The following is a 12940-nucleotide window of genomic DNA, read 5'->3' as shown; positions in this document are numbered from 1 at the left end:
CTATACCGTCGGAATTGCGGTGGTATTTGGCCGCTGGTGGCTTCTCTCACCGCTCCCAAGATGCTGCTGGCAGGACTTTTGGAGCGGTCCCGCCAGCGCATCGCCTCTGTGTGAAAACCCTCGAGCTTTCACATTGAGACTGCAGGGCAGGAGTATTTCAGCCGCTATTTTTAGCGCTAAACTGCCTGAAAAACTCCTCAGTGTGAAATGGGTCTTAGATGGAGTCTTGAACTGCACAAGGTGCTGTGTTCTGACTTCACTGGCTGTACACTTGCTCCAGGTCACTGAAAACCAGAGATAGCCAAGAAACTAGGTTTTTCAGGAGGTCTGTAATGGCGGCTTCCCACTTCCCTCAGAGCATTCCACCTATTACACCAACTGCAGACATTACAGGAAGAATGTAGCTCAGGACATCTCATCCCCCATCACTGCTACAGCACTTCCTGCGCTCCAAGCCTCTTTCTGATTCCATGGCGTCAGCAGGAAGCAAATCCACGCATTGGTTCTTCCTCTAATTCTACCTTCCCCCTACATGACACCAGGCTCGTCATGTGACAGGTGGTGCTGTGTTCACGTGACCCCTCCCCGATTCTCCGGGTTCCCCCTGGTCGGTGTAGTGACGTAACTATTCCTCTTTCGCTCATCCTCTGATACCGACCCGTCCCCGCCGCCACCATGATGTCCTTTTCCGAGCTCTACTTCAATGTGGACAGCGGCTACCTGGAGGGCTTAGTCCGGGGCTTCAAGGCCGGGGTCCTCACCCAGGGGGACTACCTGAACCTGGTGCAGTGCGAGTCCCTGGAGGGTGAGTGATCGGGTCATATGGGGGGGAGGGGCTACAATATTTATTCTTAGAGAATCTCCCTTCACCATCAATTCACAATATGGCAGAATCCCCCCTACAGACAGAGGTCACCCACCCACCTACCTCTCATACAGAGCCATTCATTTATGTCATGGTGACCCCATACCACTCCTAACATTCAGCACTTCCTGGTGACCCCATCAAACCACCCAATTCATTCATTTATGTTGGGACCCCTCCTCATCCTCATGGGGTAACCCCATATATCATTCATCCCTTCCTGGTGACACCATAACACTGCCCACATCAACTAAAGATACATTCATTTATATCATGGTGACCCCCATACCACTCCTAACATTCAGCACTTCCTGGTGACCCCATCAGACCACCCAATTCATTCATTTATGTTATGATCCCTCCTCCTCATGAAGTGACCCCATGCTTCTCATATTCTTCATCCTTACCTGTGACACCATAATGCCACCCACATCTCAAAGATCTATTAATTTATATCATGGTGACCCCCATACCACTCATATCGTTCATCCCTATCTGGTGACACCATACCAATACCCACATCTCGCACAGAGCCATTCATTTATGTTATGATCTCTCCTCCTCAAACTGACCCCCCCCCCCCCATACCACTCCTAACATTCATCACTTCCTGGTGACCCTATAGCACCCACATCTCATACAGATTCAATCAAGACAGGATCCATCATCATCACGGGGTGACCACCCATACCTCTCATATCAGTCATCACTTTCTGGTGACACCCATAACATTACCCACATCTCGCACAGAACCATTTATTTATGTTATGATCTCTCCTCCTCATGAAGTGACCCCCATACCAGTCATATCATTCATCACTTCCTGGTGACCCCATCAGACCACCAAATTCATTCATTTATGTTATGATCTCTCCTCCTCATGAAGTGACCCCATGCTTCTCATATCTTTCATCCCTTCATGGTGACACCATAACACCGCCCACATCTCAAAGATCTATTCATTTATATCATGGTGACCCCCATACCACTCATATCATTCATCCCTTTACTGGTGATAACATACCATTACCCACATCTTGCACAGAGCCATTCATTTATTATGATCTCTCCTCCTCATGAGGTGACCCCCATACCACTCATATCAATCACTTCCTGGTGACCCTATAGCACCCACATCTCATGCAATCAAGACAGGATCCATCATCATCACGTGGTGACCCCCATACCTCTCATATCAGTCATCACTCTCTGGTGACACCATACCATTACCCACATCTCGCACAGAACCATTTATTTATGTTATGATCTCTCCTCCTCATGAAGTGACCCCCATACCACTCCTATCATTCATCACTTCCTGGTGACCCCATCAGACCACCCTATTCATTCATTTATGTTATGATCCCTCCTCCTCAAACTGACCCCCCATACCACTCCTATCATTCATCACTTCCTGGTGACCCCATCAGACCACCCTATTCATTCATTTATGTTATGATCCCTCCTCCTCAAACTGACCCCCCATACCACTCCTAACATTCATCACTTCCTGGTGACCCCATCAGACCACCCTATTCATTCATTTATGTTATGATCCCTCCTCCTCAAACTGACCCCCCATACCACTCCTAACATTCATCACTTCCTGGTGACCACATCAGTCCACCCAATTCATTCATTCATTTATGTTATGATCCCTCCTCCTCATGAAGTGACCCCATGCTTCTCATATCTTTCATCCCTTCATGGTGACACCATAACGCCACCCACATCTCACAGATCTATTAATTTATATCATGGTGACCCCCATACCACTCATATCGTTCATCCCTCTCTGGTGACACCATACCAATACCCACATCTCGCACAGAGCCATTCATTTATGTTAAGATCTCTCCTCCTCAAACTGACCCCCCATACCACTCATATCATTCATCACTTCCTGGTGACCCCATCAGGCCACCCAATTAATTTATGTTATGATCCCTCCTCCTCATGAAGTGACCCCATGCTTCTCATATCTTTCATCCCTTCCTGGTGACACCATAACACCACCCACATCTCAAAGATCTATTCATTTATATCATGGTGACCCCCATACCACTCATATCGTTCATCCCTATCTGGTGACACCATACCAATACCCACATCTCGCACAGAGCCATTCATTTATTATGATCTCTCCTCCTCATGAGGTGACCCCCATACCACTCATATCAATCACTTCCTGGTGACCCTATAGCACCCACATCTCATACAGATTCAATCAAGACAGGATCCATCATCATCACGGGTGACCCCCATACCTCTCATATCGGTCATCACTTTCTGGTGACACCATACCATTACCCACATCTCGCACAGAACCATTTATTTATGTTATGATCTCTCCTCCTCATGAAGTGACCCCCATACCAGTCATATCATTCATCACTTCCTGGTGACCCCATCAGACCACCCAATTCATTCATTCATTTATGTTCTGATCCCTCCTCCTCATGAAGTGACCCCATGCTTCTCATATTCATCCATTCCTGGTGACACCATAATGCCACCCACATCTCAAAGATCTATTTATTTATATCATGGTGACCCCCATACCACTCATATCGTTCATCCCTCTCTGGTGACACCATACCATTTCCCACATCTCGCACAGAGCCATTCATTTATGTTCTGATCTCTCCTCCTCAGGAGGTGACCCCCATACCACTGATATCATTCATCCCTTCCTGGTGACACCATACCAATACCCACATCTCACACAGAGCCATTCATTTATGTTCTGATCTCTCCTCCTCATGAGGTGACCCCCATGACTCTCCTATTATTAATCACTTCCTGGTGACCCTATAGCACCACCCACATCTCATACAGATTCAATCAAGACGGGATCAATCATCATCATCACGGGGTGACCCCCATACCTCTTATATCATTCATCACTTTCTGGTGACACCATAACACCACACACATCTGTGTTATCGCTTATGGCTCCTTCCTATTACAGAGTGACCCCCGCATCGATCACATCATTCACCACTTCCTGGTACCCCATATACCATCAACCAGATCTACATGTTTCTCAGGGACCTCCTCATGGGGTGACCCCCATACCTCTTATGCCATTTATTACCCCCTACCACCCTCCATATCCCATACAGATCTATTCATATATGTCTTGACCCCTCCTCCTCCTCATCATGGGGTGATCCCATACTTTCATATCATTCATCACTTCCTGGTGACCCCATACCAGCCGCCAGATCTCCCTGATTATTTATCAGGGCCCTCCTCATTGGGTGACACCACGTCTATAATCCCATTAATTGCTAACCAGTGCCCCATACCATCATCCAGATTCCCATGTTATTTCTTAGGGCCCTCCTCATCATATTGAGGTGACCCCCATACCGCTTATGCTATTCATCACTTTCTGGTGCCCCCCATACCACCACCCACATCTTCAACAGAGCCCATCTTTTATATCAGGACCCTCCTCATCACATTGAGGTGACCCCCTTGCCTCTTATACCGTTTATCACTTCCTGGTGACTCCATTCCACCACCCACATCTCATACAGATCTATTAATTTATGTCCGGATCCCTCCTCATCTTCTAGTGACCCCATACCTTTTATAATCATCACTTCCTGGTGACCCCTAATCATCCGCTAGATCTCAGTGTTATCTGTTATGGCTCCTCCCTATTACAGAGTGACCCCACATCTATCATATTATTCATGATCTCCATGTTATTTCCTAGGGCCCTCCTCATCATGGGATACCCCCATTGCTATCCTACATTTTATTACCTCCTAATGGATAACTTTAATGGAACAGTGATGACCCATGGCATACAGTGCACCCGGAAAGTATTTACAGTCCTTCACTTTTTCCACATTTTGTTAAGTTACTGCCTTATTTCTAAATGGATTAAGCTAAATATTTTCCTCACAATTCTACAAACAAACTCTCATAAAAAAAAAAAAACAATCCCATGTACATAATAAGTATTCACAGCCTTTGCTCAGTACTTTGTTGAAGCACCTTTTGGCACCAATTACAGTCTCAAGTCTTTGAGTATGATGCTACAAGCTTGGCACACATATATTTGGGCAGTTTCTCCCATTCTTCTTTGCAGGACTTCTCAAGCTGCATCAGGCTGGATGGAGAGCGTCGGTGCACAGTAGAGCTGCACGATTAATCGCGGAGAGAATCGCGATTTCGATTCTCCCCGCCCGCGATCTTCCCGCGGGATGACCCGCGATTCTTCTGTTTTCACCGCTGGTTCCACGTAACCAGCGTGGAACGCAAATGGCGGCGATATCAAAACCGACGTCAGCAGCCAGCGCCGCTGGATAGATGCCTGAGCTTCAAGTCTCACAGTTCTGTACAACAGTAGTTTGTATCCATGCGCCACCCAGTGGTTGCCGGCGGTACTGCTTCTGATGTATTAATCCTTCTCACAGTTCTGTACAACTGTGTGTATCCATGCGCCACCCAATGGTTGCTGGCAGTACTGCTTCTGATGTATAAAAAAAAAAAAAAGAGACCAGTGATATGTCTATAATGTTAAAGACCATATAACTCCTATGAAAAAAGCAGAATCAAAGTTTGATTCTGCTTTTTTCATAGGAGTTATATGATCTTTAACATTAAAGACACATCACTGGTCTCTTTTTTTATATATTCATATTTTTCAGATAAATCACAGGTTTATTATTATTTTTTTTTTGGGGGCGGGGGGGTTCTGGCATCAATTTTTTTGAGAATCGTGAGAGAATCGTGGTCTTTAGTCTAAGCAAAAGAATCATGATTCTCATTTTGACCAGAATCGCGCAGCCCTAGTGCACAGTCATTTTCAGATCTCTCCAGAGATGTTCAAGCCTGGGCTCTGGCTGGGCCACTCAAGGACATTCACATAGTTGTCCCATAGCCACTCCTTTGTTATCTTGGCTGTGTGCTTAGGGTCATTGTCCTGTCGGAAGATGAACCTTCGCCCCAATCTGAGGTCCAGAGCGCTCTGGAGCAGGTTTTCATTAAGGATGTCTCTGTACATTGCTGCATTCATCTTTCCCTCGATCCTGACTAGTCTCCCAGTTCCTGCTGTGGAAAAACATCCCCACAACATGATTCTGCCACCACCATGCTTCACTGTAGGGTTAGTATTGGCCAATCGATGAGCGGTGCCTGGTTTCCTCCAGACATGACGCTTGCTAGTTAGACCAAAGAGTTCAATCTTTGTTTCATCAGACCAGAGAATTTTGTCCTCAGGTGCCTTTTGGCAAACACCAGGCGAGCGGCCATGTGCCTTTTACTGAGAAGTGGCTTCTGTCTGGCCACTCTAATATATAGGCCTGTTGGTGGAGTGCTGTAGAGATGGTTTTTCTTCTGGAAAGTTCTCTTCTCTCCACAGAAAAACGCTGGAGCTCTGTCGGTGACCATCGGGCTTTTGGTCACCTCCCTGACTAAAGCCCTTCTCCCTGATCACTCAGTTTGGCCGGGCAGCCCGCTCTAGGGAAAGTCCTGGTTGTTCCAAACTTCTTCCATTTAAAGATGATGGAGGCCACTGTGCTCATTGGGACCTTCAGTGCTGCAGAAATTCTTCTGTACCCTTCCCCAGATCTGTTTCTCTATACAATCCTGGCTTGGAGGTCTACAGACAATTTCTTGGACTTCATGGCTTGGTTCGTGCTCTGACATGCACTGTTTACTGTAGGACCTCATATAGACAGGTGTGTGCCTTTCCAAATCATGTCCAATTATCTGAATTTACCACAGGTGGTATTATTCTAAATAGGATACCTTCATTTAGTTTGCAAATATTAAAAATTTTAACTACCAACAAGAATAAGTCCTTACATTTAAAGAGCATCTGTCATTTCAGATCCATCATGGCAGCACCTGTTAGCGGGCATCCACTCACATGCTGCCACCATGTCCTTCACCTTGTTGTATCACTGCTGCATAACCAGCCGTCGCCCCATTAAAGTGAATGGGACTGTCGGTGAGTCAACAGCAGGACAGAGATGATGGTCGCTCTTTAAAAATGATGATTTAAATCAAATCCACTCTTCTTTATTCATACTTTAGAGAGAGGAGACCTGATTTTTATTGGCTGCAATTAAAGAGGAAGTAAACCCTCTGGTCCAAAAAAAATAAAAAAGACAACCTGGAAGACAAATTCATAATGAGGTAGTATGCATAGCATATTGCTTACCTGAGATCGAAGCCCCCACAGCAGAACTCGTTAGCCTCCTCCGACGCCGCCATGATAACCTTTTTTTCCCCTTTTTTTTCCTTTTCTTTTTCCTTTTTTCTACTTTTTTTACTTTCTTTCTGCTGCGCTTTTAATCTAGGGTGAGCGCACCATACTACCTCTATTTAGCAACTCTCCTTGGCCCCTTTTGCCATGTGACAGCGGCTTGCTCTCCAAGCCTCGCTGTCACATTTGCCTTGATTGATAGGTCGAGCCGACGTGCGGCGCCCTGACGTCATTGTTTCCATGACGACGGCGGCCGCACAACGGCGTCTTCCGAAATGTCCTTCCGCATGCCGTGCGCATGCGCGGGATGCGTGGCATGGTATGATTGGCCGATGGCAGTCTTATTGTATTATGTGAGGTATCAGCTGTGCGATCGTGACTACGATAGCAGACACAGCGGGGGGGTATACTGTCGGCACCTTCAGCCCTGTTACATGGTATGTGATTCACTTATGTTGATCTCACTGGTAATGTGTAACACAGCAGTTGTGCGATCGCGAGTACAGCGGGGGTAGGTTGTCGCCACCCCATGCTACTCTTTTCTGATGATAATTTACAAGCAGCTGGTTACTAGTAGGTACTTACATAATTTAATCAATGGAGGTTCCTGATTGGGGGGGAGGGGAGGGGGAGGAGGTGATTGGGATGGGTGGGTTTTATTTTTTACAAGGTTTCATTGGTGACAGTTTTCTATATAGATTTGTGTGCTGCATTGTGTTTGTATCTTTTGCCTGACGAAGAGGTCCTGCGCGACCTCGAAACGTTGCTTTTTGGATCGCTAATATGCATTAAAAAATTTTGGACGTTTTTTTAAATGATCCTTGGTGTGCTGGCGAATATGTGTATATGATTTGCTTTCCGGTTCCCAGCTGGTGATCGTTTTCAGCACCCTTTTACTTATTGGCCATTTTCCTGGAAGGTGTGCAATTGGAATATTTTTGAGATGATACCCGGAGTGACTTCCAGGTATCACTGCTCCGGCACTGTGACTGACATGATTCCGTTAGTAGTGGCACGCTCGGGGCGCCCGCACCCGATTTCTACGGCGCCCTCACCCAATGTCTACGGCGCCGCTTTTTTTTTGCAAATATCTTCTAAACATTTTTGGTTTGGGAGATTGCACCTACAGGTAAGCCTTAATCTAGGCTTACCTGTAAGTTAAAGTGGTTGTAAAGGGTTTACAACCACTTTAAGAAACACATGCAGGTCTTGTCCCTGTGATTGGAAAATAAAAGGAGAAGCAGCAGTAAGAAAATCTCATCTCTCTGGTACTCTGCTCTCTCCTCCTATCCCTTGTTAGCAAATGAGCACTGCAGCATCACTGATTGGCTGTTTGTGCTGCTTCCCTCTTTTTTTCCAGCCTGAGCTATGTTGTACACATGCTGACCGTAAGAGGATGATTCAAAGTCAGGTACTTGCACTGATTGCCTTTAAAAAATATATTTGATAATCTATTAAGGAAAAGAAAGCTGCGTTAATGCTGATCTTCAGGGAAATAAAATAACTACCCTTGAAGAGGGGGCTCTCCCTCCCCCTACACCTCATCCTGAGAGGGTTTAACTTTCATTTTGGAAAGAGTAAGGGAGGGTTAGACTCGCGGTCACTTTTTTTTTCTGCCATCTGTGGCCCGTTGGGAAATTTTCCCTTCACTTCCTGTTCCATAGCCAAACAGGAAGTGAGAGGAAATCCCACCAAAGTCTCTAAGTGTCATCAGAGTTGGTGTCCCCATAGGAAAACCTTCCCCTTATTCCTGTTTTGGTGACAATACAAAATTTGGATTTTCTTTTACTTTCGATGATGATGGTGATAAACGGGACAAAATTGAGGGTGAATCTTCCTATGGGGACAAAGATAACAGTAAAACCTGACAGGTGTTAAAATCTCTTTACTCTGTCCAAAACTAAAAAATACGCTTTGCCTTTAGTTGTACTTCAAGCTTTTAATTTATATCTTTTATATGTGCCTGCCATTTAGCTTCAGAACATACAGAATATGCTTTTATACGTATAGGTGTTGATGTAAAATTTTATTAGAGGTCGACCGATGCCACGGCTCCGAAGCTAGGCCGGAGCCGCGGCCTTTCCTGATGCTGTGACCGCGGCGGCAATCCGCGGATTGCCGCCGCGGTCACAGCATCAGGAAAGACCGCGGCTTCGGCCTAGCTCCGGAGCCGCGGCCATCTTGGTACACCCAGCGCGGCGTCCCTCCTCTGTTTACGCCCCATAGCCACTCCTTTGTTATCTTGGCTGTCTTTAACGAGGAGGAGGGGCCCGCGCTCGTGGGACACACACCGCTCTGGTGTCTGTACTACGGGGGTCAGTGGAGGGGTGTCTATATTGGAGGGAGAGGGGGTCTGTACTGAGGGGGGGTGACACATTTTTTTTGCACCAGTGCCAGTGCCACTTGCCATCTGCCAGTAACAATACCAGTGCCACCTTCCATCCAGTGCCATCTGCCAATGCCACCTGCCAGTGCCAATACCAGTGCCACCATCCAGTGCCAATTAGTGCCACCTTCCATCCAGTGCCATCCGCCAATGCCACCTGCCAGTGCCAATACCAGTGCCACCATCCAGTGCCAATTAGTGCCACCTTCCATCCAGTGCCATCTGCCAATGCTACCTGCCAGTGCCAATACCAGTGCCACCATCCAGTGCCAATTAGTGCCACCTTCCATTCAGTGCCATCCGCCAATGCCACCTGCCAATACCAGTGCCACCATCCAGTGCCAATTAGTGCCACCTTCCATCCAGTGCCATCCGCCAATGCTACCTGCCAGTCCGAATACCAGTGCCACCATCCAGTGCCAATTAGTGCCACCTTCCATCCAGTGCCATCTGCCAATGCCACCTGCCAGTGGCACCATCCAGTGCCAGTAAGTGCCACCTTCCATCCAGTGCCACCTGCCAGTGCGATCCAGTGCCACCTACCAGTGCCAACTAAAGCCATAAGTGCCACCTGCCAATGCCAACCAGTGCTAACTATTGCCACCTGCCAGTGCCACCTGCTAGTACCATCTTTCAGTGCCACCTGCCAGTGCCAATAAGTGCCTTCTGCTAGTGCCATCTTCCTTCTAGTGCCATCCAGTGCCACGAGCCAGTGCCACCAATAAAAAATAAAAATCGGCCTAAAATATCGGCCGCAAAAATCGGCATCATATATCAGCCATCGGCCGCCCAGATTTCTAAATATCGGCATCGGCCAGAGAAAAACCCATATCGGTCTACCTCTAAATTTTATTACATTTTTTTTTTTTTTTTTTATTGGGGGTGTAAAATTTTAAGGCCATAGCGGCATATGTCTGAGAATGGAGGTGGAACTGAAAATACTGATCAGGATGTGACTTGTGGTGTTGCAATTGAATTCCCTTTTTTTTCTCAGAAGTCTGAAGTCAGTTGACCTTATGTTGCAACATTGGGGAAACATTTTTTTTTGTATAGTAGAATTGAGATGATGATCAGCTGACCTGACGATTCCAGTCTCACATGTTGTAATGTGTCTAAAGAAAATCCACAACCTTGGCAAGTACTTCTTGGCTGTACTTCTAGCCAACCCTTAGGGATCATTTATACATATCCAGTTCATTGTGTATTAGTGCAGCCTTTTTTTTTTTTTTTTTATGTACTGGTCTGCCAAGGTACCACAACAAACCTAACATGAACATATTCAATTTTTTAGTGCATTAATGTGCTTTGCGGTGCACTGCAGTGCATGTGTGTTGGAGGTAAGTTGCTTTAGTGCAGTGGTCTCCTAACGCAGTGGTCATCAACCCTGTCCTGCAGGGCCCACTAACAGGCCAGGTTTGCAAGATAACTGAAATACATCACAGCTGATATAATTTGCTCCTCAGTGATTGCAGTATTCTAGTCTGTATCTCCCCAAGGTAATACATAAAACCTGGCCTGTTAGTTTGCCCTGCAGGACAGGGTTGATGACCACTGTCCTAACCGAAGCCCAGGGTCAGATGCTTGCCTTTATCTGGCCCTTGGGGAAGTGTTCCTCTCACTGATACCAGATACTATTCCTCCCACTGGCACCGATGATGTGACACTATTCTTCCCACTGGCACCAATGATGTGACACTATTCTTCCCACTGGCACCAATGATGGGACACTATTCTTCCCACTGGCACCAATGATGGGCCCCCTTTCTTCCCACTGGCACCAATGATGGGCCCCCTTTCTTCCCACTGGCACCAATGATGGGCCCCCTTTCTTCCCACTGGCACCAATGATGGGCCCCCTTTCTTCCCACTGGCACCAATGATGGGCCCCCTTTCTTCCCACTGGCACCAATGATGGGCCCCCTTTCTTCCCACTGGCACCAATGATGGGCCCCCTTTCTTCCCACTGGCACCAATGATGGGCCCCCTTTCTTCCCACTGGCACCAATGATGGGTCCCCTTTCTTCCCACTGGCACCAATGATGGGCCCCCTTTCTTCCCACTGGCACCAATGATGGGCCCCCTTTCTTCCCACTGGCACCAATGATGGGCCCCCTTTCTTCCCACTGGCACCAATGATGGGCCCCCTTTCTTCCCACTGGCACCAATGATGGGCCCCCTTTCTTCCCACTGGCACCAATGATGGGCCCCCTTTCTTCCCACTGGCACCAATGATGGGCCCCCTTTCTTCCCACTGGCACCAATGATGGGCCCCCTTTCTTCCCACTGGCACCAATGATGGGCCCCCTTTCTTCCCACTGGCACCAATGATGGGCCCCCTTTCTTCCCACTGGCACCAATGATGGGCCCCCTTTCTTCCCACTGGCACCAATGATGGGGCCCCCTTTCTTCCCACTGGCACCAATGATGGGGCCCCCTTTCTTCCCACTGGCACCAGTGATGGGCCCCCTTTCTTCCCACTGGCACCAGTGATGGGCCCCCTTTCTTCCCACTGGGACCAGTGATGGGCCCCCTTTCTTCCCACTGGCACCGATGATGGGCCCCCTTTCTTCCCACTGGCACCGATGATGGGCCCCCTTTCTTCCCACTGGCACCGATGATGGGCCCCCTTTCTTCCCACTGGCACCGATGATGGGCCCCCTTTCTTCCCACTGGCACCGATGATGGGCCCCCTTTCTTCCCACTGGCACCGATGATGGGCCCCCTTTCTTCCCACTGGCACCGATGATGGGACACTATTTCTCCCACTGGCACCGATGATGGGACACTATTTTTCCCACTGGCACCGATGATGGGACACTATTTCTCCCACTGGCACCGATGATGGGACACTATTTCTCCCACTGGCGCCGATGATGGGACACTATTTCTCCCACTGGCGCCGATGATGGGACACTATTTCTCCCACTGGCGCCGATGATGGGACACTATTTCTCCCACTGGCGCCGATGATGGGACACTATTTCTCCCACTGGCGCCGATGATGGGACACTATTTCTCCCACTGGCGCCGATGATGGGACACTATTTCTCCCACTGGCGCCGATGATGGGACACTATTTCTCCCACTGGCGCCGATGATGGGACACTATTTCTCCCACTGGCGCCGATGATGGGACACTATTTCTCCCACTGGCGCCGATGATGGGACACTATTTCTCCCACTGGCGCCGATGATGGGACACTATTTCTCCCACTGGCGCCGATGATGGGACACTATTTCTCCCACTGGCGCCGATGATGGGACACTATTTCTCCCACTGGCGCCGATGATGGGACACTATTTCTCCCACTGGCGCCGATGATGGGACACTATTTCTCCCACTGGCGCCGATGATGGGACACTATTTCTCCCACTGGCGCCGATGATGGGACACTATTTCTCCCACTGGCGCCGATGATGGGACACTATTTCTCCCACTGGCGCCGATGATGGGACACTA

The 12940-nt window shown here is 48.1% G+C and overlaps 1 protein-coding gene across 1 annotated transcript in view; it reads left to right on the top strand.

Annotated features, from left to right (window-relative positions):
• The first annotated feature begins 523 nt into the window (after window positions 1–523).
• Window positions 524–12940, top strand: part of LOC120917631 (V-type proton ATPase subunit d 1) — a 120304-nt gene continuing 107887 nt past the window's right edge. Inside the window, exon 1 of the mRNA XM_040329080.1 lies at window positions 524–805. Coding sequence (XP_040185014.1) covers window positions 676–805 — 130 coding nt within the window. The 5' untranslated portion in view covers window positions 524–675. The remainder of the gene's footprint in view (window positions 806–12940) is intronic.

Source organism: Rana temporaria, chromosome 11 (genome assembly GCF_905171775.1).
Source record: "Rana temporaria chromosome 11, aRanTem1.1, whole genome shotgun sequence".
In the NCBI taxonomy this organism is placed as follows: domain Eukaryota; kingdom Metazoa; phylum Chordata; class Amphibia; order Anura; family Ranidae; genus Rana; species Rana temporaria.
The sequence above is the reverse complement of the archived record's forward strand: the minus strand, read 5'-3'. Positions and strand labels throughout refer to the sequence as shown.